Source organism: Centroberyx gerrardi, chromosome 16 (assembly GCF_048128805.1).
Source record: "Centroberyx gerrardi isolate f3 chromosome 16, fCenGer3.hap1.cur.20231027, whole genome shotgun sequence".
Taxonomy (NCBI): Eukaryota; Metazoa; Chordata; class Actinopteri; order Beryciformes; family Berycidae; genus Centroberyx; species Centroberyx gerrardi.
Genome location: NC_136012.1, coordinates 17,463,662 through 17,490,603, shown reverse-complemented (window position 1 = coordinate 17,490,603; position 26,942 = coordinate 17,463,662). Strand labels below are relative to the sequence as shown.

The following is a 26,942-nucleotide window of genomic DNA, read 5'->3' as shown; positions in this document are numbered from 1 at the left end:
GCTGCTGACAGCTGCGAGATTTCAGGCTGCACTGGAGTATGTTTCACCGTGGGGGTTGTTTCCATTTTTGATAGGGCAACCAGATGGACAGAAATAGACATTGCCCACTGGTTAGAATATTAGAGGTTGAAGATGAATGAGAGAGCAGTGATGTTGCGGAAAGAAGAAGAGTAAAAACTGGAATTAACTTCGCTGCGACGCAGAGAAGAAAAGGCATATTGTTTTATTTGGGATCAAATCTTAGACAAAAACAAAAAAAAAAAGTACAACATGATCAGCAATGTGACACACCTACAAATGGCAGTGAGTGAGAGCTTGAACATAGGTACGACCGTGAAGGATAAGGGAGGAGCGTGGCTGCTGAGGTCTGATCTGAGTGGTTATTGAATCACGTCTATCAACAAGGAAACAGGACTGACAGGAGGTGAAGTGACAAATAGAGTCAAACTGAAGATAAGGATGTAAACTCGTGAAAACGGATGAGTCCGGTCATGTCGGTATCAACGGCAGTGAATCACTTCACCTGAAGAGAGACAGAAAATATGGCGATGCCACGCAGATTTTTTTTTATCACCCCTTCACAGATGTCAAGAATAAATCTTCAGAGTGCGATCCCTTACAGCTTCTATACACATTGACCACAGAATGACGCCGTCAGACAGGTGTAAAGTACAAAAAAAAAAAGAACTAAATCATGAATAGTTTAAGGTGATATCCTAAGAAAAGGGAAGACAGACAGCAAATGGACAGATCAAACACAAGGGAATAGATTTGACTGGGCACATTTTTTATCATTTAAGGCTATTTATCTGTAAGACATTACCGCTACACTTTCATTTGTATACTGTATTGTATTGTATGTATATTCTTCCACTTGAAATCATTGGCTGACAGAAAAGTGTGGCTTTTTTTGGATGAGTAAGTAGAAGAAGCTAGCAAGGATGCAGCATCTTATCACAGTGACTGGCTGAACTGCTTTGACCACTTTGGACTTGCATATTGTTTTACAGCTTCTTCCTCCTTTTTTTTTTTTGCATCTGTGTTTCTCCCATGCTCTTTCTCTCTCTCTCTCTCTCTCTCCATCTCTCTCCCTCCCCTCTTCTCTAGAAGGCGTACGGCCCGACGTAGATGGAGAGTCTGAGGGCGGAGCTGGTCTGGTAGCTGTTCTGGTAGCTGAGCAGGGGGTTGACGGACACCATCTCCAGGTCCAGTGTGTACTCCCTGGGCCCCGACACGGCGCGCGCCAGCACCAGCATGGCACTAATATTGTTGATTTGCTGAGGGAGAGAAAACGAATGTTCTTCAGCACATTTCTACAGCTGTGGGAATTACTATAACAGGGTTTGACTAATATGGGCTTTTGAAGGCCGATACAGATAGTTTAGACTGAATAAGGCGCCAATAGCTAATATTTTGTGCCAATATTCAGTATCTTTAAATCTGACCATTTGCATGCCAAAATTACAATGATTCAGTGAATCCCCATGGTGGAAAAGCCTCTAAAACAGCATTTACACCATCATGTGACATTAAAACTGTCCACTGAAACCTAGACATGTAATAGACATAGTGATCCTCCTCTCATGATATAATATAAATGTACAGATTCTAGGCCTTTTCTCTGATTACAGCTCATGTCAGCAGCTGCAGAAGTAACTGGGATCAAAGATGTCAACAACCATCACATCACTGGTTTGCCGAGCTCTTCGCCGCGCTCTGTGCTCACCCTGATGTAGAAGTCTCCGTTCTCGTCACCGGAGCGGATGCGGAAGGTGTTGTAGGCCCCCGGGGAGACGCTGGTGGCCTGGATCTGGAAGATGTCGGAGGGGACAGAGCGCTCCGAGGTGATGCTCATGTAGCGATGGACAATGGAGAAAGGCAGATCTCGACAGGCAGGCTTGGTCACAGGGCAAACACAGCGGCTGGACACACAGTGGAGAAAAACAGTCAGAATCAGAGTCACTTTATGCCAGGGATGGGACGATATATATCGAAATTCAATATGTTGCAATACAAAAATGTGACAATACGTATCGTGGGGCAGAAAAATTAATTGTGATATTAGCTCCATTTTATTCTGCTGTAGTAATCACAAATGAGACGGCTTAACCATCACAATTTCACAAGCTCTCCATCGGAATCATATTTTTTGCACTTTGTAATGACATTTTTAAATTGTTGTTTACATTCTAGCAAACCAATGCCATTGCTAGAAATATTTATGGCTCAGAAATAAATATAATTCTGCAGTCAGACATTCTTGTCATTGAACTTTTACTTATTACATCGTATCGTGGTGGCGTATCGAATCGCATCGTGAGATAAGCAGATCGTCCCATCCCTACTTTATGCACCAAGTGCAAAAAGCCTACAGGAATTTGTCTTGATGATATCAGTGCAGAGAAACATCAACATCTAACATTAATACGATAGATACTGACACTCATAGTACAGCAACAGGACCTCAGATTGAGTGCAGGATACACAGTAGACAGTAAATATCACTTCACATATATATAATCAAGCAGAGTTTTTGTAAAATTAACAATGAGCTTTAGTGGGTAATTGGCACTAAATTAATCACTGTCCACTTGCTGTCATTCAGTGACCATGCGCCCAGTGAAAGTGGCAGTTCATAAATCAGCCAGCAGAGGGGGTAATGTGATACAACTGAGAGGAGAGTTCTACCAAAATCTGGGCAAATACCTAAAATTGTATTTGAACAGTAGCCATTTTTCCCCAATGTTTCGAAAACACATTTTATACTACAAAATCATCTTTGAAGCATTAATGGCGATCCACACCTGTTACCAATTCAACACTTGTTTCACCACTGTAATAATTCTCTAATTGTACTGGGCCAAGCTCAAAAGAAAAGGTCACAAAGTTGGACACACATATGGAAAAAGTAATTGGAGTAATCTTGCAATTTGAGCCATACACCATGCAGGAACTGATTATGTTTTGAGTTGATGGCCAGCACATATTTTAGTAATGGGGAAAAGGTGTATGTGTGTGTATGCCTGTGAACGCACACACACTTTCATGCCTGTCTGCGTGCGGGTGTGTGAGGTGGAGGGTCACTCACTTATCAGACACTTGTACATAAGGCTCTTGGCATCGGTTAGTGTCAACACATTGGTATCGTCCATGGATATTCACGCAGGTCTGTGTGTCGGTACACTGATGTTCACCTGTCTCGCACTCATTTATATCTGGGGATGGAAAAGAGCTCATGACGTTTGAAGACTGAACAGGACAAGACAAGACAAGAATAGAGCTGCTCAAATGCAAATATTTCTGTCAAAGAATGAATAAGTACTGACTCAGTGCAGCATTTGTGGCTATGAAAGCACAGAGAGGAAAGTGTTAGTTCTGGGAGGAAAAGGGAGCAGGATGTGCTTACCCTGGCAGAGTCTGGTGCCGAGCAGCTGGTATCCTTCTGGGCACACGCAGGAGAACTTCCCCGGTTCGTTGACACACTGGTACTGGCACAGGTAACTGGAATAGCTGCACTCATCTATGTCTGTCCGCCATTAAAGGTAGAAATGGACCGGAAAACAGAGCAGAAGAACATCATAGAAACTGGGTTGTGCTGTGTTGTAATGGTATATAGCGTATTGCACAGAGAAAGACAGACAGACAGACAGACAGACAGACAGTCTCCTACCATTGCAGGCAAAGCTATCAGGCCCTAACTCGTAGCCCTGGTCACAGCGACAAAGGAAGGTGCCGTATGTGTTGTAACACCTCTGGGAACAGGGGGCACCCATCTCACATTCATTCACATCTGAAAGGAAAGTAAAGAGGGGGTTAGTATTTCAGTACACTGTGAATGTTGCATGACGAATTTCAGTGCGATGACAATGACTGTGATAGTTGAGTCCTAGGTGTTATCGTCCAGGCGCTGGTTGTACTATTTTGGGACGGAGAGGGCGTCATCGGTGTGACCTTACTCACCGATACAAGATCGGTTGTTTCCTGCCAGCTGGAAGCCGGGTTCACACTGGCAAGAGAAGGAACCGGGGACGTTGACACAGCGGTGTTGGCAGTACCTGTACCTGCACTCGTCAATGTCTGAGAGAGAGAGAGAGAGAGAGAGAGAGAGAGAGAGAGAGAGAGAGAGGGAGAGGGAGAGTCAGCAGAGGGATATTCACATTCCCACAGTTCATTAAGCTTACTCTCCAGACCATAGCTAAGCTCACCCCAGGTCATGTTAGCGATACATTTTTTCAGAGTTGCCATGACTCAGCCTGCTTAGTTGCGCCAGTTAAAGGGTAAATGAAGGAGATTATCTCACCGATGCACTCTGTGCCAACCTTGCGGTAACCCTCTGGGCACTGGCAGGTGAAGGCACCCAGCGTATTGATACACTGCTGGCTCGGCTGGCAGTCGTGGTCATCTCGCTCGCACTCATCCACATCTGTGTGTGTGGGGTGACATGACACAACATGTAAAAATTGTAGTTATTGTGAGTGAACGCAGCATCATCCAGCATGATTGAAAGCGGAAATGTGTCTATTAGAGGGTAGACTATTAGGAAGGCGACTCTTGTTCCCTTGAATTTGCACCCAACAGCTGAGAATGTCACATAAAGCTGAATCATTATTGTTGTCTCATGCAGACCAGATGAACACCTAACAGTCCTCCAGCACAAGTAGCTTTCTCACCACAAGTCCGGTTTTTAAAACAGAGCAGCTGTCCTCGTGTGAAATCTCCAAATTCCGACACTCTCTGTCCACCCCCCATGGACACATACTCACTCACACCCACACACACTGCACCAACATGCTGCCTCCAGTCCAAACACCTGCTATGGCCACCTGTCCCTTACAATCTATGGGCACTGACAATAAATTAACACAAACACACACACACACAAACACAAATGATCACTCATCCCGTGGCCACCTGTCTACCTCCAACCCCCCAACGCTACCCACTACCAGACACCCACCCACACAGCTGTCTCCCTGGGGCTCGTAGCCCAGAGGGCAGGGGTTAAAGGGCTCGTTGACGGTGGGCGTGATGGGCGGCTCTGGGGCTGGGATGACTGAGGCGGAGCGGGGAAGGCACAGGTACCCTCCGTAGTGGTTGAAGCACTTCATCTCCCCCTTGCAGGCATCTGGAATGGTCTCACACTCGTTTATGTCTGGTGGGAGATGCAGAGAGGGAACAGTGTCAAGCTGCCATTGTCATCGCTGACCATGAGGTAAACACAATATGTACTTGTTGGGAACAAATAGGAGGAATAGTTAGAGAAAAGACAGGGAGCAAAGGAGCGGGGACGATGAGACTAGATACCAAGCTGTAAAAGTTTTTAAAAAATGAAGATTAGAGCTTTACCTTTGCAGTGCTGAGTCTGAGGGTCCCATTGATACCCATCTGTGCATTCCTACAAAGAGCAGCAGAGAGACAAACAGTGAGAAAGAGATGGAGAGAAAGATGTGTATTATCCTTCTGAGCCAAGTAGTTGCATAATATATCCATTATGCATAATGTGTTCCTAATAGGACCGAGTTGAATAGAGTAGCATGAAAAAAAAGGAGCAAAGACACTTTGTTTCCCCATTATTCATTCAGCAGTAGTGGGTCAACATGTCTACCGCAGCTAAAGGATGTGTGAAATTGTAAAATATGTTATTTTAGCCAAAATTTCCCCTCAAAACACAAAGAATTTAGGGCCGATGTTTAGAAATAGTGTATTGTCACCCAGATAGAGCAGTTGTATTGCTGCAACCTGCATGAAAACAAAAACTGGGACCAAAACAGGGATGGTTGTGGAACTAAAATCAAAGTTAGCATACAAAATATTGTAAAGGGAATACTGCTATGGAATAATGAGGAAGAATAAGATAAGGGAATAGGGGAGAGAGTTGTGTAGTAGGAGACAAGAGAGAGCATTTGAGGCCAAAATTTAAACCAACATCAGTTCCAAAAAGAAAAAAAGAAGTGATATCAACTGACAGGTACAGTATATGGAGGAAAGGAAGAGAGGATGCAAAGAAAAAGAAAGGAGTGAGGGGAACAGAGAGGGAGAGAAAGAGATTCATCCATCCTTACCGTGTAGGTGTCACTTTCTGTAGGTGGCTGTGAAATAGCACTGCGGAGGAGCACAGACACACACACACACACGCACAGGACTGACACACAAGCGCCCTGCATGCTAATGCACTAATTGCCGGGAGATGGGATAGGAACACACGTAAACACACGTAAACACACACACACAAACACACTCACACACGCAAACACACACACAGCTTTCAGACAGGTAGCGGCGCCTTCGTTAAAGATGAGAGAGGCAGTTTGACTTGTGATGTGCAGAGCAGCCAAGTGGTATCTGTACTACAGAGAGAGAGAGAGAGAGGGGGGAGGAAGGTAGTAAAAGACATAAAAAGAGACTAAATTAGAAACTCAGAAATCACAAAATGCTTCAATTCATTCTCAACACACACTGCTGTGCTTCAGGACTCTGCACTGTATGCTGTTCTCATAGCTGAACTGGATAAATCAACTCTCAAAGAAACCTGCTGGAGCCAAATTTTTAAGCAGTCAGTCACAACACAAACAGGTAGCTTCTTGGACTTCATTCACTATTTGTCAACCAAACAACTCTCCCTTGATCCCGGCAAGAATAAATGGGATGAATCACCCTGCCAGGAGAAAACATAAACATCATGACGTACTCAATCCTTCAGCTGAAAATAACAAAGTCAACATCGCAGAAATACTTTCATATTAGCTCCTCACAGAAAGCCCTCTGTGTCTGCAGACTGGCAGACTACAACTCTCAGGAATGAGAGTCTCCCTGGGAGCCGCCTCCAGAGGCTGACTATACTGTGCATCAGAGCAGCGTCTGTGGAAGCACATAAATCTTGACAATTACCTGCCTATTTTACAACACGCTGCACATCGTCACCAGCTCAGCTGCTTCAGTTTCTGAGACAAACTTCAATTACATTAATTTGTCTCCATAACAGGGAATCTCCTTTTTTCTGAAGCTGCTATTGTTTCTTCAATAGGGCATCTGTCTTTGTTGTAGTGTATTTTTGAGTTAAGATTATAGTGTATTATGTTCTCTGAGTATACTGACTGGGCTTTACTCCCAGTAGAGGCACAACCATCCTTCATTTAATGTTCCTGGAGAGAAGCTACAAGTGTTTAAGCTGACCCTAAACATAGACAAGTCACCTATTCCAGCTCCTGCAGACCAAAAACTTTTCTAAGCAATTTCTGAGCAAGCATTGTTTTCAAAGTCAGCTCCAGTCAAAATATATGAAGAGGAAAGTTATAATCATGGCCTTCCTGCTGTGTCTACGTGCGTCGACTCACAGACACACAGACACAAACTCCAGAGGCCACATAGTAAGCATGGCTTATTGTTGTTTCATGCCTGAGACAAACACAAGCCCGCAGAGTGACGTTCATGGATACCCTCAAATACTCACTGGATGACATCACATGCCGTCCGTGACCTTTGCGTGGGGAAAGGCCGCAAAATATGCTCTCACCCTTTAAGCACAGACGGTAACACATCCCACCGTGCAATCAGGCGGCCGCAGTACGTGACCTCTCTGTGTTGGCACAGGGGCCGCTTACAACTGGCAAAAATGTGACCCGAAACCACCCAAAAACAAACTGACCATCAGTCCAGGGTCCAGTCGCTCACTGGCTGCTGAATGTGGGCAGCAGGGAGGCATGGGTGTTGCCCCGCTGCCGCTGAACATCAAGTGGCGGTGGACCTCTGGAATGCCCGTGGCAAGGATGTGGGCGCCAGTTCTCAGCCGGGATGCCCTGCCACGGCAGTGGTTCCCAGAGTATCAGGTTCTGGGAAACCCCCCATGGTTCACATAAGAGGACAGCTGGTGCCAAACCTCCAGCCACTGGTCTCCCAACCTCTCATCTCACTTCATTGTGTAGGAGGATGCCAAAAACGTGGTCACGGTGCAGAAGTTCATCGTATGGGTTTTGACTACCACTGAGGTAGAGAAATACAGGGTTACTGTGACTCTACCTCAGTAGTGGCTGAATTATATAAATGTCTCTGCTGTAACACCTGCTGGGTGCTTTATCTATTCATTACTTCTGCTGACACTTCAATAATGAATCGTCTGTTAATAATATGACAGTAGAAAATTGCCTAGTCATTATTCATTGTGGCATGGCCTCACTAACATCTGCAACAGTAGGCTGACCCATCGTTAAATTCACACAGTCAGCAGAATTTAACAAGCCAAATATCTGCAGGGTTATAAAAATGACCTCATGGGGACCAGGAAAAATACTCAGCTGGACCACACACACAGCAATGCACATGTGTGCTCACAGACAGATAGACAGACACACACACACACACACACACACACACAGAGTAAACTGAAGGATGGTCATGTCTTGTAGTGTATACATAACTAGCCTTGTTCTGTTCTGCTTGGCTGTGCATGGAGCAGCTGTAGAACATGGTGGCCAAGTGTACTCCAGCTATGCTCTGTTACTCTTGTGGCAGTGAACCTGCGAACCCGAGGCCCGGGGCCTTTCATCTCACACCGCTTAACTCCTGTTGCGGGACACTCCATATTCAGTGATGGATAGTGGCCTACAGGAGAAACACGCACACAAAAACCACACTGTACCCATACAAATCCCTTCGGAGCTGTTCTGTTCTCCCAGCGGTGCCGCTCTGTGCACTGTCTCCCTTTCAGCTGCAGTAAAGTATGTTAAAGTGCAGTGATGTATTAGTGTATGTATACAGTGTGGCGAGGGATGATGGACTTAACAGGGAAGATTTATTCTCTGGGGCACAGCTCTCCTTGCCATGCCGCTACGATCCCACCTGAGTCATTACAGAGGGGGGAGCTGTCAAATGTTCGCAATTAGGAGTACACAAACAGTGATAAAATGCACTGCACAGAAGTGGCCTGTCAACAAATAGTAAGGCAGTGTGTCTTACGCTGTGATGTCATCCAGGTTGTGAGTGTGCGTCTGTGTGTATGTTTGTATTGCAGCTGTGTGTGGCACCTGTTTCTCTTGTTTGATATGGGGTGTCTAGCTTTCTCATGGTGTAGCTGTAACTTCACCCAAAATGACCAAATGTCTGACACATTTTTTTTTTTTTAGGTTACTGGGAGGAATGAGTAAACTTGAGATTGTGACATGGGATTTACATGTTGTGAAATAAGGAATAAGGAATTTTGCAATGTATAATAACACACCTACTGTTACTCACTGTCTCTCTCTTCCTGTCTATCCCCCACCCCCCACCCCCTCCTGTTACCGTCACTAAAACACACGCAAACTACACAAACAGTGCGCTATGTTATCTCAGCTCTTGTAAGGAGCCAACTGTAGCTGGGAGAGCAGAGCAGCAGAGAGCGGAGCGGTTAGTGTAGCTGTGACGTGTATGGCCCCTGCCACAGGACTGAAAGTGGGTAAGAGGTATACTTCGCCTCCCCTACTTCTCCTCTCGGTGACATACTGCTCTCACATGCTCAATAAGTCATCCGGCAGTTCTCGTTTTTCACACGCATCCCTTCTAACACAGACACAGATCCACATCAAACGTTAAAACAAACACAAGAGGAACTCACAGACAAGCCTCGGTCTTCAGGTTCTGCCTTTCTTTCTGTCCGGCTTCTCTCTCCCTCTCTCTGTCTCTCTCTGGCCGGTGTGCGCTCCTCTCCTCGCTGTGCTGGTCCCGGGTGAGCTGGCGTACAGAAGTGGTCCCTTTGCTCCTGCCTCTGTGACCCTGAGAGAGTGAGTGGGGAGACCGACAGCTGGAGCAGCTGAACACATGCGAGGGAAGGAGAGAAAGAGAGAGCGAGAGACAGGGAAGAGAGAGAGGGAGAGGGAGAGAGGGAGAGGGAGGAGAGAGGGACAGCCCATTCCCACCCCCCCTCTGGCCCCCTGCACTGCCATCCTCCACTCTCCAAACCCCCTCTCCCTGACCCCCCAGGATGCAAATTCCTGGTCTGCGGCCCAAATTCCAAAATTCCAAATCCGTCCAAATCGCAGGCGGAACAACAACTCACATAGATTCACACACATAACCCCCCCACACACTTCCGGCTGCCCCCCATCCTCTTACCCAATGCCCCCTCTCACTGGTCACACAACACACCTGGTTTCATTTAAACCAAATCCCCCCCCCCCCCCCCCCCCCCTCGCCAAAAGCCCCTCCCTCTCCCTCCCTCCCTCCCTCCCTCCATTTTCCCATTTACCCCCCATCTATACTTACCTCCCCCATCTTTTTCCTTTTTCCATAAAGCGACTAAGCCCTGACTTTGCCTCGCTCTCGTCCAATCTGACATAGGGGATATTTATAGCTGGGGAGAGAAGTTAATGGAATGTGGACAAAAATTAGAGAGTGGAAGAGAGAGAGAGAGGGAGAGAGAGAGAGAGAGAGAGGACACATATTCTCTTGGAAAATGTGTTAGCTCATTTCACTGAATATCTGGAAACTGGAGGTTCTTTCTGGATAAAATACAGAAAATAGTCATTATTCTTGACCAACATTCCGGCTTTGTTGCTCTCAAATCGCACATGACTAATGCATTAGTGCTCGCTGCATCATTTCCGGTAGTATTTCTTTCTTTCAATATTTGTAGTCTGTTCTGCAGCAGGCTGGAAAGTCATTGCTTCATCCATATTTATCTTTTATTTTATGTTGTGTTTTTTAAAGTCTGAAATAACTTGAAGCATAATTTGTTTAGGTCACCCTTTTACTTTCCACACTATAAATGCCACATCAAAATGAAATAAACACCGGCAGACACATTACTATAATTGCAGGCTTCATTCCAAGATGAGACGCCGTTTGAAAAATGTGACACGCTCTACAAAATGATTGCCTGCATGAAAGTTTACAACTGAATGTTATTTAATAGCCATATTAATACCTTTTTCTTACAAAACCGTAACATTTTAGCAAGTGCAATGATTTGTTTTAATCTGGAGTGATGAACATCAGGCAACAATTTTTGTTTTTTTTCCCCCAAAGTAGATAAATAGTGTTTTGGAATGAAATCCTTCAATTAGCCCCCCACTTGTTTTTGTGTCCTGTGGTTCTGGTGGTGAGGGGGATGACAGCTGTCATTACGGGGGGATGTTGTTAAAAATCACACACTCAATCACTCACAACCCCCTAGCTTGACCAACTGTGCCCCCCTGGCTGCTCCCCTATTCCCATGACCACACACACAGACACCACACACACTGCTTGAGGATTCAATTCTTAATAAGCTCCAGATACTATTCAATATTCAACTCACATGACTGATACTCACTACTGCATACTGAGTGCACTGCAAACCTCCGGCCTTCTTCAATTCTGTTGTTTGATTTCTATCTCTACCTTTCTTTCTATCGCTCTCTTTCTGTCTCTAATCTCTATCCAACACTCACAAGCTCAGTAACAAATATAGCTGGCACGGGTTCAAGATAACATCTGTACCGTGTAAGAAAGCTGATTAAAACATAACACAAAACAGAAGGACATTTTGATGTAAATAGGTTAATTTTTTATTTACAAACAAATGTACAGACATTGCAAGGAAACCAGTGCTTATATGGTAGGAAAACAGGGCTTTGAGAGGCAGAGTTCATCACTAGCGACGAAAAGAAGGGCAGAGAAAGCACAAACCGAGGACTAAGATAAAGGCTTCAGCAGGGGGAAAGAGAGATAGAAAACAAACGGAGGGAAGAGTGAGGAGAAGAGGGGCGAGCAGACGAGAAATGTTTCAGTCGTGGTACATTTTGAAGATACAGCTTTTGACGACGCCCATGTATCTGTCCCACACAACCTGATGTCTGAGGGAGAGAGAGAAAGAGAGAGAGAGAATAAACTGTAACTAAATGGAGCAAAGGCATACTGTAAGTCTCATGACAAACTGTTATTATGAAATCTGGGTGAAGCGAGTAAATGAAGCAATCTCTGTTCATTCGGCGTAATGGGGGGGGGGTCTGTGTTTCTTTTAATACGGTTGTGGGATGAATATCTCTTTGTTAAGCGTGTAGTGGTGCAGGGTTGTGTAAACCGTTAACTACATTCCAGAGCGGCTGCGCTAGAAACAAGGTAACTACAGTTTAAGAAATCAGGGGCGAGATAGGGTGACACCCACTGGCAGAACAGGGACGTCAATATCAGAGGCAGCGCTCTGAAACTCTTCTGCATACCAACTTAAACCTTAAACTTCAGTGCTTCAGCAGCGTTTGCCAAAGAATATGCCCTTATTCAGATGCCAGTTAGTGGATACTTCAACCAAAGCACTGTACAGTATCATGAGTGCATGTATTTTTAGCATAGGCGGCCCCAGTGGGAATCGATGAGATAACCCAGTGCCATGCTCTACCCGATAAGCTTTAAAAGGCGAAACTTAAACTGGCTTGAATAACCTAAACTTACTTGAATGTGTCAAGAATGTGTGCAGAGTTGGTGTAGTGAGTGAGGTAGAGTCTCATGTCCGCAGCTGTCCATCGGTCTGAACGACACGGCTCAATAAACTGGGGGAGAAAAAGGAGGGGAGAAGGGGGGGGGGGGGGGAAGGGGGGTCGTTACATCACAAGGTCTCATAGGTAGTCAGCAGGCCTCACTCCCCTCGGGGAGCTGGGCTGAATGGTCTCTCTTTGCTTACAACACGCTGACAAACAGGAACTAGTATTTTAAAACACACACACACACACACACACACACACACACACACACAGAGATATCTACCTTCTCCACAAGATCAATGAAGAAATCTCTGACATCTTTTGTGTTGGTTAACTTTGCGGCAATGTTGACGAGGCCTCTGGAAAGATTCTACGAAGAAAATAACATTTTTAGCTTGCTATCGGGCATAATAATGATGCTACTCAAAACATAACGTAATTAAAAATTGATCTAGAAATTATGCCATCATCTTTTATTGTTGCAGTTGCAGACCAATTACATTCAGGATATGATGGGGATGTGATGTTTCTCACCTTGAAGTTAGCCTCCATCTCATTAAAAGCTTTAGTCTTTCCCCTGAGCGCTGTACACACCAGACTGAACAGAGAGGAGAGGACAGCAACAGAGGGACAGGATTGGGAATAAGAGAATGAGGATATAAATTTCACATTTGAAAATGGGTGTCACTTCCCAAAATAAAAAACAGGTGCATTTTTCAGCAATCAGCAACAAATATATAAGCTTTTGTGTTTCCGTCACCTCTTGTGTTGATCCAGTAAATCCTTGTCAGTGATTAAAATCTTCAGTTCTTTCAGCTCTTGTAAAAACTCTTTATCCAGATCTACGTCCATGTCTTCCACCATGTTATCTAAGATGAAAAATCACACATCACTTTACAGGACTTTTTTAACCATACATGTTAACTAAGGCCTGGTCTAATGTACAGCAATGGCCAGTGAGGTAAGGTTAAGTTTATGGAGCCTTTAAAACAGGGGGTTATCAAACCTTCAGACAGCAGGGACTCTCAACAGAAAACCATTTGGGCACGGACCATCAACTAAGAAAATGTTTCCATTTCTGGTTTTGACTGAGCAGAAAATAATAATCCTGTCTAGAGGTGGAGTGATAAAAAGCTGGGAGAATGGAAACTATGATCAGAATACACCTAGGCTCAATTCCCTTAATGACAAAATTATTTTCAATTTGCCGAGGACCTACAAGACCTTTTCAAGGACCTCTGGTGGTCGGACATCACTTACAGAAGTACTGCTTTAAATGTGCCTTTCACTTCATAGACATCATGCAATATGGTTTTAGGCGAGATGTTTTTTTATAAGCTCTTTGCAGTTTTTATCTCACTTGCCCAAATGTGTATTTCATATTCTATTTTTTCCATTTTATCACTTCCGTGTTTTATCACTGTGCAACAATAAAACTAAAACAGAACCATAGTTCTAGTTAATATATCAGTTATATAACTGAATAAAATGATGTATATGCCCTTTACTTCTCTAAGAATAACAGCAGCAAATGGCCAAAGCAAACAAGAGAAAGCGCTCACCAACGGCCCCAACTGTCCAGTTGTTGATGAGTTGCCCAGCACAGAAGGCAAAGTCCTGGAATGTGAGATACTGTAGCTTTCTTTTCCCCGTCTCAAAGCGATTGTTGGTAAAGAAAACAATGGCAGCATAATCCCTGAAATGAGCAGAGGAGTCGGGGACTAAGAAAATAAATCAAGACAATCATTCATTGTTTTTTTTTACCTTTATTTATTCAGGGAAGACCAAATTGAGAGCAAAACCCTCCTTTTTCAATGGTGCCCTGAGCACAAGCTATGTAATTTACAACAACATAATGATCAATTGTGATACAATTATACTGGAAAATAAATTTGGTTTGAAGAACCTGTAACATTGGCCTTTTCAACTGCTATTATGTTAGAATTAATTATTCCTGGCCAGGAATAATTCATCATAAGCAAAAAAAAACCATTTCAAACAAAACCTAAGTTTTATAAAATAACCCTGAGGCAGGAAGGCTTCACTCTGTTCTCTTGATTGATTACCTTGCTAGCTTGTCAGAGAGAAGAAAATGTTGACGAATGTTCTCCACCAGGGGTCCCTTCAGCTCCTCCACAACTTTGAAAACACGCTTGAAGTTGTCAAACTGAAATTAAAGACATGACACAGGAGCATTACTAAAATTACAACAATGTGATTTCTGCTTAACCTGCACCAAAACTTGTCCTAGAGCAGCAGTCCCCTCACTGCAAAAACAAACTGCTCCCACTGCTAGAAAAATGTTGACACAATAGAAATTCAGCATGTCATAACTTACCATTCACTCAAACAAATATAAGACAACTGCAATAAAACTACTTTGTTAATCATGGCATTAAGAAAATAATAACCATAATGAAACTGAAAGACAGACTAGGACCAGGAGCAAATCATCAATCCTGGGGTAAATACTGAGCACTGCTATTTATGAACAATCATTGTGGTGCTCAAATTGCACTCACCTGTCGTCTGCAGCTCTTCAGCGTTACGCCCGTCTTTGCACTGACGTCGTCCAAGTCTTTCTTGGTTCCTTTTGAGAGTTTCTTTCCCAGGACCTCCCGGACAAACACATCATCAAACGCATAGTATCTATACAAGGAAACAGAGTGGCAAAAAGAGGAAACGTTTACGGCTATATTCTCATCTACTGTGTCAAGGAACAACAATAAGAGAGTATGGTGTGTGGATATGACAGATATGACATCAGACAAAAAGAAGGCATAAATGCTTGATTATAGTCTCCTGGTGCTTGAAAGAACAAATTCATTGAAGCAAGGCACACACATCGCAATGACCAATAAATGTGGAACACCTTCAAATGACAAAAGATGGGTACAAAACATTAGATATTGGAATAAGTGAGATCATCATTACCACACCTCTCTATGAGCATGGCTTGTCGATGAGGTGGGATCTGGAACAGCAGCTGGTTGCCTAGTTTGGACGGGCTGTACAGGAGACGCTCACACATCTGGAAAGTTCTGTATTGGTCCATGGTGTCGCTCAGCAGGACATCTGCACTCGCCTCGCACTCCTCCATCACTCCGCCTTCCATTCGTACCTTCACTGCATCGCTCACTGTGCAAGGGGATAAAACAGAAAAGCATGGTTGACAGGGAATCCATTGTTAGTGATACAGCTGTGGTTTCTGACCATGGCTGGATAGTTATCTGTAATAAACTGTGCTCACAAAGCTTACTGATATGGTGTGATTATAGAGATGAGTAGGTACTGTTACTATTGCGCAGGCTGTGGAAGTAAATGCAACGGTATCATTCCATTATATTTGTGTCAACGGAGATATTTTATGACATGACTGTGATAAGTGCTGTAGGTTACAATGTAGCTAGCTGAGTTGTGACTACAACCGTATAAGCAAACTGTGGGTGGTGGGACAGAAACATGACTTTTTTTGGACCTGTAAGTCAAGAAAACATTCATATCCCACCAAAGTGGTAATGCCATTGGTGGAGAGCTACTAATAAAATATCCAGTATGCATGTGTACACAGCTCTGTAACTCTTTGGTTTACAATGTCTATTTTAAAATGTCATTTTTATGGAAAAACAAGTGCCAAAGTGTGTTCCACCATTGTATTCAAGGCAACTTGGATATTTCTGACTCCAAGTGAGAAGGATCAATATGAGGAGGACAGTGTCGTCACCAAAGCTTGAACAGGGGCGTTCAAAATTGCCCCTTCATGACAACCGTGTCTTCTCAGGTTGGGAAATTCTCAGTCCCTAGTTATCGTGAGCCTTGGCATGATCTGTGAGTAGGGAGCTGGTAGGGATTCATAGTGTCTTTCCCCTGTATCTGCAAGCATCCGCCCTGCTGAAGTGTTCTTGAGCAAGACACTGAACCCCTACCAGCTCCAGGGGTGCTGTTCTGTAGCCGACCCTGACCTCTGACCTCCCTGTGGAGGAGGTAAAGTGAAAAGTTTCCCTTATGGGATCAATAATAATAATAACCACACTATCACTATTATTAATACTATTGGTGAGTGTAATGTTATTTCCACAGTTACACAATGTGTAATTTCCACAGTATCCTGGAGTAAGAGTGATCCATACCTGTGTAGCCATCCAGCCAGAGCTGATACACTTCCTCATCCATGATGGTGGTGTTACCCACAAACACATCCAGTTCCACTGCCATCTTCTATGAGACAAAGAAGCAAGGGGGGAATGAGAGACTTTTTAATACAATGTTGAAACAAACATAACAAATATTAGCACTAGTATTAACCAATAGCAATAACTGTCTGATTAGCTCAGCGCCATGAAAATCATGGCTAAACATGGAAGCATGGTGACTTTTTACCTTGTTATCACTGTTGTTCCACGTAGATTCGAGCAGGAAGCTTTAATACAAGTCTACCGTTAACTTCTACCAGCTGCGTTGGCTAAATGTAATTCCCATGGCAACCTACTCCATTAAAGGCTAACGTTAGCTTGCTGCGTTAGCTAACTAGCTAAATTACCACCGTCAGCGGTGAATAAACGGATGTACTGCACAACAAAATAGTCAGTTAGGGGCTAACAAACATGGCAGTACGATTAGCTTATTGGCACCAGTTTTTACACTCGTCTATAAAACACTAACATCTACTAACTGTACTGTCTTATGCCTAATGCCTTGTCAACAGCTGCAGTCATGCAATTCACGCTTCCTGTTTCGTGACGTCACAGGAAAGGCTCGCGGCGCCTGGATGACACACTTTAGGATAACAAGCGCCAGTATCTTATCTAGATGGTCCCAGTTTTGTGCTAAATTAGTGTAGGACTGTTGGAAGAAGAAAGTATTCGACATACTGGCGAATATGCGGCGACAACTTTACGGATGCAGACAAAATTGCAATGTACGACAGGAAATTGCAGGGCAGTGCCACTCCGTCTAGCAGGAATGCAGGCGGGGGATGAATGTGTTAATAATAAACCGTAATGGACCCATAACCGGCCTGGACCTAATCGGAATGTCTTTGGTTCAAGACAGCTTCATCAGTCTCAGAGCCTATATTCGCCTAGCCAACATACAGTGCGCCTATATTACACAATTCAAATATCCCGTTCAGTTGACGTAGACCTAGTATCAATTTGATCTAATATCCAACAAGGCATCCATGAATATTTATACAGTGTATTAGTTGTAAATAAATTACTATAGCGAAATGTAACTATTCGCCCAGCCCATGCAAGAAGAATGCTACAGCCAATTCATAAGGTAACATGTAAGGCCAAATGTTATTTGGGAAAGCCACTATTGTTGTTGATCTGTTGCCCTCTCATTTGTGCTCTTAGTTATTTTAAAACGTGTCAAAACTGTGATGTGTGCGTGCAGTGGCTGCGTGCTTGCGTGCAGTGTGTGTGCACACTCTGCTCTCTTTTCCTCCGGCGATTAATCTAAATAAATCCCTCCAAATCCCTCTCCTCACCCCTCCCTTTTTCTGTATCTGCATGTGTCCTTCAAAATCACAAAAGGGAAAAACGACTCGGTCAACTGTCTTTTTGTTGGGTCTCCCATTGCACATCAACACCCCCCATCCCTAACCTCATAGTAGCCTGACTCCGTCCTCAGCTCCCCCTGCATGGTTAACACCCTACATTGTTATGGCCTCACTGAAACAATAGAGGTGGGACAGAGGGCGGAAGGATGTGGCTGAATGCCTCAGCTTAAACCATGGAAAAGGCCTACAGTCACACTTTCCGTCACTGTGTTTGAAAAGAAATCACTACAGCCAGGAGTCACCCGTGATATGACTACAGTGTGCAGTGTGCATCTCTCCTTGTGTGTGTGTGTGTGTGTGTGTGTGTGTGTGTGTGTGTGTTATATAGTTTTATAGGGAATAAACTAGCGAACTCAATGATCTCAAATGTTATAGGCCTATGCCTTTTATCTATAGCTTTTTTAACACCGAGAGGCTAAATGTCTCTATAGGTTATCAATCTAGAGGATATAACGTGGTTTCTGGTCATATGCCTTCGGTTGTTGAGGATATGATGTCATTCCAGTGGATTCAATATACTGGAAAGGAAGACCCGGAGGAAATGGGTCCTTTTCCTTAGCAGTGTGTGCTTATCCCTTGCCTTTACACTGATTTCCAAGCAGATGATAGAGGTAAATCGGGCTTTTACACCTATCCTGTATGTTCCTGAATCCAAGTGGGGGCGCACAAGTGTAGGCCTGCGCTGAGGGAGTAGGCTACATCTCCTTCAGGCATCTTAATGTTTTTCACATTACAACGGAGCCGGTCAATTCAACGGGACCACAGGATCAATCGATTCTGTTGTATTTTTGTCCATTCATCAGTTTTCTTATACGTACGACCAGGCTATAGGATGGCTGTGTCGAAGGCCACTGGAAACCTCACTGGAAATCACGAACATTTTCTGAGATTACACTCTGTGACCACTGTGTCAAGTCAGTCAGAATAAAAAGTACAACTTCCGATAACACCATTCAAATTAAAAGCCGAAGAACGAACTTGATGAAACGCTCATGAGTAAAACAAACTACCAAAGTTAAAATAAAGACTATGTATGAGGAAAAGTCTAAAATATAGTAAAACATATTTTCCCAAGTGTTGTTATTTTGTGTAATACTTATTAATTCATTCGATTCGAAATTTACAAGTTTGATGTATTTTATTTTGAAGGCCACATCCAATAACTTCCGCCACGGCTCTGCTTTCTGCGGCTAGCTTGACGCAGCTCGCTGCTACGCGGAGTCAGCCGTGAAAGTGAAGGAGGCGGACATTGTTGTAATATCCCAGCTCCAGAGGATGAGCACAGCATGCTGCACATATTTTGACCAGACACAGGGCAAGACTGGATTTTTTTTTTATCGTTAACTAAAGAATGAATCGTTTGTAGTGAAACTGTTGCGCCGTATGGACACAGTCTTGAAACCGCTGGGAAGAGACTTCATTCAGCCGAAGCTTCCCATCCGTTTTGATGAGACGACATGATGCCAGCGACATAAAACCATAACATCTGTAGGGTGTGCAAGGTTTCTGGATTAAGCCCCGATGTATCGGCTCGGCCTGTATGCATAACGCCTAGCTACAGGACGACACTTGCCTCCTGACAAAAGACTGGGAGAGAAAGGAGGTAAAATAAGGACAGTTGTATTCCCGAAGGCCTTTGGAGCACACAGCCTACTGTTGAGAGGATGATAGATTGATATTAATGGGATTTTGTGCTTCGTTTTCACACCCGACCCCATTAAGGCAATATTCACGGAGAAAAGACACTGGGTATACAGTCTATAAAATAGGTCTGAATGCACTGCGCCCAGAAGACAGGGATCTAAATAAAGATCTCACATGCTTTTCCTTTGATTTTGCCTCAAGTGGGTTTCCATAGCATCTGGAACAAACTGAAGATATGATGAAGATGAAGATATGTTGACTCGGTGTTGAGCATCCTGGATATTGAAGTGTCCAGTGCATAAGTTGTTTACATCTCAGCAATTTTTTGGGAGACTTCTCAGGTAGCCTATAGGTTTAGTTTTGTTAGGGAAAAAATGGGGAGCGACAGTGAGATATTTAATAGAGAATTGTCAAAGATGTCCGACGACGATTTGCTGGCATGCTCCAAGGAAGAGCTGGTGAGTCGGCTGCGTAAAGAGGAGTCGGACAAAATCTCAGCTCTCATTCAGCGCGGGCGGCTGATAAAGGAGGTAAATAAACAATTACAGGGACACCTCCTCGAAATCAGGGAACTGAAGGTCATCAATCAGCGTCTGCAAGAGGAAAACACGGAGCTGCGCGACCTGTGCTGCTTTCTCGACGACGATCGGCTCAAAGTGAAGAAGCTGGCCCGGGAATGGCAGCTGTTCGGGCATCACGCAGCCAAAGTGATGCGGGAGGACCTGGGCGGGTACTTGAAAAAGCTGGCCGACCTGGAGCGCATGCAGGACGGGCTGGTGAAGGAGAATTTGGACCTGAAGGAACTGTGCCTGGTGCTGGAGGAGGAGTGTGTCAGTAGAAGTGACTCCAGCCCCGGCGGGTCGACTGAGCTCAACCTGCCCTGCATGGTGGCCCGGGACCTGGGGGACGGAAGCTCGAGCACCGGCAGCGTCGGAAGTCCGGACCAACTTCACCTGGTGTGCTCACCTGATGACTGATGACACAGGGGCTTGTTTTGGTCAGTGGCCTAGCTGGGCTGCTGCAGCCGTTTGACTTTAATGAAGAAGCTTTAGGGGTGATATGGTGACACAAGAAATGATGTTCAAGCTGGCTACTTTGTCAGAAAATACGAACATGGACAAGCTGGTACAAAAGCATTTCTGAATGCTGCAAGGTTTGTGTGCCACTAGGTTTTGACTTGACAAAGATTCTACCACTATATTGACTTTTTTCAGGACCTACAGAGACATTCAATTTAGAGGCATTTGCCAGATGATAATGTATCTAAATTTTGCATTGTTTTTTTTCTAATGAGTCTTCTGTTTTGGGACATTCTCCTTTTTCAGTGGTCTGTTGTTGGGAAAAAATGGGATCAAAAAAGTGGGTCGCCTATAATTTTATCTCATGCACTGGACTAGCCTACACTGGTAGAAGCCTTTTTCTATTGCACTGGACAGCGCTATCATGGATCTTTAAATCATATGGATCTAAAGATTCATTTCAATCCAGTTTTGAGCCATATTAGTCCACTGAATTCCAATAGCACTGAAATAGATGAGTTGTGATTATAAATAATAAAAAAAAAAGACAATTTGATATTTGCTTTTGTTAGAGACCCAGTAACTATGTGTAATAGTTTATGCATTCTCTTCCTCAGGACAGGATTGGAGTGCCATATGTGCATGACGATTATCACAATTTGTACATTTGTCTGACTTCTTGGCCCTTCAGGTTTCCTCTGGGTGGGGCCGGTGTGGATAATGTACATGTACTAACGCCTGGGAAGAGCCATCATACTAGTTTAGGTCTCGGATGGGACACGATATCATTGGACCTCACTCAGAGCTGAACTGCACATGCCTAAGTTCTGTCAGACACTTTTGTATCAAACTGGAAACTCTTTGTATCAAGCTGGAAAGTCTCCAAGTTTTACGTAATGATTTATATACACGGGGCCAGAAAGGCAAGCTGTTTTAAGTCACCTGTATTTCATTTTGTTATTACATTGTTGTTGTTGATGTTTCGATTAGCACACCACAGCTAATACACAATTTAAGTTGGCAATGGTCTGCACTCTATGTAACTCATGCTTTGTGTTTACTCTGTAACATTAGGGATAATCTTCTCTTTTACTCTTCTTTACCTTGATTTATCAGTATTAACTTGCATTATTAACAAATACAAATTTCAGTTTGAATCATAGATAATGCACATGGATTGGAAAAGATTTGCTTTGTTGTTGGCTGTTATTGGTGGGCTGCTCGTAGTGCATTGAAGAGCTTTAAATACAGTGGTTATGACACTTTGTTGTGTGCTGACCTTTCTTTGTGTGTTTGACTTTGCAGAAACCGATGCATTTACATGACACAAAATGAATGATTGATTTCTGTACTTGTTTGTTTTGACCTCTGTGTCCAAACAGACGGCGCTTGATTGATGCTCGTCTCCATGTCACACAGCCTGACTTTATGGATGTTAATCAGTTTTATTTTTGGATCCCTATTTGCACAGTACAGGGAGCTGGAGAGGGCAGTAATGCTTTTACCCACTTAGTGATACACAGAAGTCCTTTGACAACAGCGTACACACAGATTTTCTCTCTCTCTCTCTCTCTCTCACACACACACACTCTCTCTCTCTCTCTCTCTCACACACACACACACTCTTGCTCTCTTTCTGTCTCTCTCTCTCTCCCTCTCTCTCTAACCCCATTTTAGCAAAGCAATCCGATGCCCTCTGAGCCATGTATGTATTAGTATGAGATTCACTTCATTTTTTAAATGGAGTAACAGAGAACACAGTGTTTACAGATCAGAGGCACAGTGCGGTTCATCAGTTCCTCAGTATATATTATTCTGTTCTTTACATGTCCTCTACAGCCATTAAACCCTTTCATTGACTGGTAGTAGTTTTACTTTTCAGGTTGTGTTTAGTCTGGTGTCTCAATGTTCACTCTACAGTGTTTAAAAATCTTAAATTACTGTTCATTTTATGTTGCATTTCTGTCTAATCTTATCCTCAGAATATTTTTGTGGTGGTTTACTAATAACGTTGCATCACAAATTGCACACACTTCTCAACGTTTTTTTTTTTTATTATTGTCTCTGAAATAGTACAGCTTTGACAAAAGGTAAAAGTAAGGCACTGCCCACCAAAACAATTCATTAGTCAGAGAAAAAACATTATCAAAAATATATTACACTCTCAAAAATAAATACATGATTATAGAATCTATATTAACTCCTACGGCCCAGCCTTAGTGGTCTATCAATTGCTTAGTTAATATTAGGATTCTTAAAACATTCATAGAAAACTGAGAACCATTTATTTGCAGGTACTCTATTTTCCATAGTGAGGACATTTATAAAGTGTTACATAACAAGATGTAACGATGTAACATGGTTTTATGTATTATGAGATTGAGTTATCACAATTATTTCCAAAAAGCTTTGGAATATGAGAATATATTCAGCATGCTTTGCTTTCACAAATCCATTCATACATTTATTTTCTTCAAGCATACTCCTTATGCAACCTTATAGGTTTTCAAATTACAAATATAGAGGACATATATTTATATAAAATATTATGTAAAAAGAGTGTAACAATCATATCCAGATAATGCCACTAATTTGCATATTATCTAACTACTGTATCAACATCCTAAAAAAGATGAAATGTAGCAGATGCACTTAGCTAGAACTATTTCATTTTGAAACAGTTATCACAATCATCCCTTTCAATGCCGTCATGTCTTTTTTTTTTGTCATGCAGTGTGACTACGTCAGGACCGAACATTAGTGTTGTGCCAAGATGACAGGGCTGTCAATCACAGTGTGAGGATGGTAGGGGAGTGCAGGGAGTGATCTGATTGGTCACCGCTGCTGCTGCTGCGGCGATGAGCTATGCCACAGGGCTGGGGGTTTCGAGACTGCTGGGCATTAGCCGGATGCAGAGAAGACGGCGAGGTAGCTTGGGTCGGAACAGAGGCACTGGTGTCTGAAGAGGCGGAGGGGTAGGTGAAGACCAAACTAGCCGTGAACGGAGTGAGAGACGGAGTAGACAGGAGGATCGGGGTGTGGAGCGACTCTGATTCATGTGCAGCAGTGGAGGCAGATGATGTCACCGGCTTGGTGGGGATGGTAATCTTTGGTTTGGGCTTCTCCAGCTTTGCGTGAGGTTTTGTCGAGGGCCCGGGGTGGTTGGGGTCCCTCGGTTCCATTTTGATGCCTCCCAGGGAGGAGAGAGCCGGCCGCGGGTCCGAATCTGAATCAGAGTCCTCGATTTTACAAATGGGACGGTGAGCCTCCAGGACCAGCTCAAGCTTGTCTTTCTCCTTCTGCAGTTCAGCTATTTCCTTCTGCAAACGGGACTTTTCACCTTCCAACTCGTCAGTCTCCTGCACCAGGAGAAAGGAAAGAAAGACAGACATCTGTGAATTTCCTCACGCCTGACTGTGACAAATACTTAATAATTGCAAGCATCGACATTATGGCATTTTGTGCAATGTTCACTCACGCCTTGCAGTGTGTCTGTCAGCTCCCGGCGACGATTGCGACACTTTGCAGCAGCCAGCTTATTCCGCTCTCTCCTTACTCTGCGTCTCTCCATCTCTTCTGGGGATAACTTTGAATGGAAAGAGGAGAAAAAAAGATTAGATGAAGTAAAATAGGCTAATTAACAAAAAGCACATACTTGCTGGGTGGAGTGAAATGGCAGAACTGTTACATAACACACTCCACTTGATGTCTGGAGTTTGTTTAACCTCCTTGCTTTGGGTAAACTCATTTCAAAGCAGCACTTGTGAAAGGAGACTTGATGTGAGTCTACTGAGCAACATGACACAGGAGAAATACCACCACCATGTGTACACACTTAGTCATCACAGTCAAACATTCATGGTGTCTCAACGATTTTGAAACGTCTGAGCCTTTGTCCTGTTGTAACCCTAACTCCGATTCCATCCGACGCTTTACTGAATGAATAATTACTGTTCAGCCAATATTTCCCGCCCTTTCAGGATGATGAGTCACACTCAGACCCTAGGCGTGACTCAGGTGTGAGTCATAGAAAATGACTTGCCCCTATGAGTCACATGATAGTTCACTTCCTGTACCATGAAATTACAACTCCAAGAACAAAACCGGAACGGGCATACGTGCCATAGTGTGACTGAAACCAGCACTGAAAAAAAAAAAGAATGGCATTAAGGTGGATGAAGCATCATTGGAGCCAGGCTCACATGGTGATGGCTCAAGTATTCTTCTGTCTGTTTTTAGTTTAAGAGGTTAAAGTTACGTCGAACCGGCTGATCAGCTTAACATCGCTGTTAACTTTAACATTGCTCTGCTGACAAAAAGCAGAACTTCACAAACAACGTCACAGGTGACAAGTTCACTGTGTCAACATGCCCTCAAGGTAAACACTATCAAAGATAAACAGTGGGCTTCTGCCTCTGGAGTGTCAAAATCGTCCTTTCAATTATTAACAATTTAACAAAAAATCCTCTAAATAACGTTTATTCCTCATTCTGCTGTGCAAGTCTAAAGGAAATTGCGCAGCTGTGTCACAGAGTATTACAGGATATTACGCATTAATGACACATTGATGATTGAGCCACTGTCCACACTTCTACAGTAGATATGCGTAGTAGAAGAAACTCAATCTGAGGAGGGCCTTCTTCATTTTCTTTCAGATGGACTAGTGTGACTCTTCAGACAGTAGAGACACCCCACGTCCACAATCAGCAAGGTCACCTCAAAACATGTTTTTCAGGCAGTATATACCTTTAAAAAGTTCCAGACTCTGTTATCTAAAGACTGTTCTCTTACATGGTCGTCGGTCCTGCGTCTCGTCGACCCTGTAGAGTTGGCAGCTGCTCTGATGACCCCTGGTCGGAAAAGGTGTGGCTGGGAGGGATTGTGAGCCAGGGGCCGGACCCCAGCCAGACCCGGGTAAGGGGGCCGCGGGGATCGAGAGGGGCCCGGCGGAGGCATGAGGGACGGCTGGACCAGCCACTGGAGGTCCTGGTTGGTTGTGATGGCATTGAGACTTGGGACAAACTGACTGCTACTAGCCATCGTAAATTTCTGTAAAAACAGATAAAAAAGTGGGGATTAAGTCAGTGGAGGAACCAGAAGAAGCAGTAAATCCAACATCTGATCAATAACAAGGCTCCATATGGGTTCTATAGTCTAAATGCAAGATAAAGTAAAATATAAATAACAAAGATGCAGATGGGTTTCTGTATAGAGAATACTGTGAACTCTAACCTTTTACTTTTCAGTGACATACATTCTTACAATACAATAACTTCTATACATACAATTCCTATCATGTGACATTTTCACCTTTACAGACCTACTTTATTGTAGCCTTAAATTCCCAACTTTTCAGCTTTCACATTCAGCTATTTTTTCTATTCCGTTACACTGACTTGAGTCCTGACTGGGATGTAGAGGCACACCTACCTGCTCCTGTTGTGTGGTGGAGGTGCTGCTGCTGCCCAGGGACACGGGGCTTGACCCAGAGTCGCTGCCGGTATAAGGCGGGTTGCCTCTTCCCTGATTCCCAAAGTTTCGATACATCTCTGCTGTTTAAATAGTTATCCCGCTGAAGCAAATTTGATCCAGCTGGGCCTGTAGCCTACAGGTTTCACGAAACTGACTTTCGGATTGAGTCTCGCTAGTTAATTCAAACGCGGGGTAAGCCCACCTTATTGCGGTAAATCGGTAGAGTCCAAACGAGCGCGTCTTCAAGGGGGAACAAGGAAGGAAAGGTCGCCGCACGTTTTTTTGAAATAGTCCAAAAACCTCCGAAATTGACTTTCAGCACTTCCTCTCGTGCTTAGTCATGCAGCTTGAAGCGAATGTCTGGGAATGATTGTAAGATCATAAACTCTTAAAGCGCTACTATATATTTTCCACGCCCCTCCTCGCTTACGGGAAATAGTGTTGTCTGCTCTCGAGCACGAAACTCACCACGTGTCATGACGTATGTGACCATATATGGTGAGACTTTCCTCTCCAGAGAGTGTCCCGGGATTCCTTTGACAGAGTAGACAGGTCACCTCATGGCCTCCAGGCTGCTGCTGCTTTAATGTATAGTAGAGTATTGTTATGTTCTCAGTCTCATTATGTGGCTCTGAGTCATTTTATTATGGCACCAACAGTTTTTCTGTTATAATGAGACATGACAGCACCAATATAGAAAAAATGGAATTGTTTGGGCTTATAGCCTAACAGGTAAACAACCCCAAGCTGCCAGTTAGACTACAGGACAAGTTATAAAATATATAATGAAGCGTAGGCAAACCTCTGGCGGTT

The 26,942-nt window shown here is 43.8% G+C and overlaps 4 protein-coding genes across 6 annotated transcripts; 1 reads left to right on the top strand and 3 right to left on the bottom strand.

The window, feature by feature from the left end:
• Positions 1 to 207: 207 nt before the first annotated feature.
• Positions 208 to 9,770, bottom strand: efemp2a (EGF-like fibulin extracellular matrix protein 2a). Of its 2 annotated transcripts, none has more exons than XM_071917094.2 (11): positions 9,590 to 9,770; positions 6,063 to 6,347; positions 5,347 to 5,395; positions 4,958 to 5,152; positions 4,301 to 4,423; positions 3,961 to 4,077; positions 3,671 to 3,790; positions 3,407 to 3,526; positions 3,089 to 3,215; positions 1,727 to 1,922; positions 208 to 1,277 (listed from the first exon to the last, which is right to left on the bottom strand). In XM_071917094.2, the coding sequence occupies exons 2-11, from the start codon at positions 6,162 to 6,164 to the stop codon at positions 1,104 to 1,106; spliced, it is 1,323 nt and encodes a 440-aa protein (XP_071773195.1). In that variant the 5' UTR covers positions 6,165 to 6,347; positions 9,590 to 9,770; the 3' UTR covers positions 208 to 1,103. The 2 variants fall into 2 exon arrangements, with proteins under 2 accessions (XP_071773195.1, XP_071773196.1); XM_071917095.2 differs by having other exon boundaries at positions 6,063 to 6,342.
• Positions 9,771 to 11,501: 1,731 nt separating this feature from the next.
• On the bottom strand, positions 11,502 to 17,159 carry fibpa (fibroblast growth factor (acidic) intracellular binding protein a). 2 transcript variants are annotated; one of them, XM_071917107.2, is made up of 11 exons: positions 16,812 to 17,159; positions 16,562 to 16,649; positions 15,371 to 15,569; positions 14,954 to 15,080; positions 14,498 to 14,598; positions 13,994 to 14,127; positions 13,192 to 13,300; positions 12,966 to 13,029; positions 12,715 to 12,801; positions 12,403 to 12,500; positions 11,502 to 11,807 (listed from the first exon to the last, which is right to left on the bottom strand). In XM_071917107.2, exons 2-11 carry the CDS (start codon positions 16,644 to 16,646, stop codon positions 11,738 to 11,740), a joined length of 1,074 nt encoding a protein of 357 aa, XP_071773208.1. In that variant the 5' UTR covers positions 16,647 to 16,649; positions 16,812 to 17,159; the 3' UTR covers positions 11,502 to 11,737. The 2 variants fall into 2 exon arrangements, with proteins under 2 accessions (XP_071773208.1, XP_078145303.1); XM_078289177.1 differs by having other exon boundaries at positions 16,562 to 16,646.
• A 2,088-nt stretch (positions 17,160 to 19,247) lies between these two features.
• ccdc85b (coiled-coil domain containing 85B) lies at positions 19,248 to 21,980 on the top strand. The gene has a single exon (XM_071917108.2). It carries the CDS (start codon positions 20,013 to 20,015, stop codon positions 20,613 to 20,615), a length of 603 nt encoding a protein of 200 aa, XP_071773209.1. The 5' UTR covers positions 19,248 to 20,012; the 3' UTR covers positions 20,616 to 21,980.
• A 718-nt stretch (positions 21,981 to 22,698) lies between these two features.
• On the bottom strand, positions 22,699 to 26,503 carry fosl1a (FOS like 1, AP-1 transcription factor subunit a). The gene is made up of 4 exons (XM_071917102.2): positions 26,088 to 26,503; positions 25,449 to 25,706; positions 24,136 to 24,243; positions 22,699 to 24,016 (listed from the first exon to the last, which is right to left on the bottom strand). Exons 1-4 carry the CDS (start codon positions 26,202 to 26,204, stop codon positions 23,447 to 23,449), a joined length of 1,053 nt encoding a protein of 350 aa, XP_071773203.2. The 5' UTR covers positions 26,205 to 26,503; the 3' UTR covers positions 22,699 to 23,446.
• Between the last annotated feature and the right edge of the window lie 439 nt (positions 26,504 to 26,942).

Bases quoted from the DNA above. Each gene is read 5' to 3' on its own strand.
- fibpa (XM_071917107.2), bottom strand. From the start codon at position 16,646: ATGGCAGTGGAACTGGATGTGTTTGTGGGTAACACCACCATCATGGAT. The intron at 15,570-16,561 runs GTATGGATCACT...CCCCTTGCACAG, and splicing joins CTGGCTGGATGGCTACACAG to TGAGCGATGCAGTGAAGGTA. The intron at 11,808-12,402 runs GTAAGTTTAGGT...TCTCTCCCTCAG, and splicing joins CACATTCTTGACACATTCAA to ACATCAGGTTGTGTGGGACA.
- efemp2a (XM_071917094.2), bottom strand. From the start codon at position 6,164: ATGCAGGGCGCTTGTGTGTCAGTCCTGTGCGTGTGTGTGTGTGTGTCT. The intron at 5,396-6,062 runs GTAAGGATGGAT...TGCTCTTTGTAG, and splicing joins CAGAAAGTGACACCTACACG to GAATGCACAGATGGGTATCA. The intron at 5,153-5,346 runs GTAAAGCTCTAA...ATCTCCCACCAG, and splicing joins TCAGACTCAGCACTGCAAAG to ACATAAACGAGTGTGAGACC.
- ccdc85b (XM_071917108.2), top strand. From the start codon at position 20,013: ATGGGGAGCGACAGTGAGATATTTAATAGAGAATTGTCAAAGATGTCC.
- fosl1a (XM_071917102.2), bottom strand. From the start codon at position 26,204: ATGTATCGAAACTTTGGGAATCAGGGAAGAGGCAACCCGCCTTATACC. The intron at 25,707-26,087 runs GTAGGTGTGCCT...CTGTTTTTACAG, and splicing joins CCACCACACAACAGGAGCAG to AAATTTACGATGGCTAGTAG. The intron at 24,244-25,448 runs GTAAGAGAACAG...TTCCATTCAAAG, and splicing joins GACGCAGGACCGACGACCAT to TTATCCCCAGAAGAGATGGA.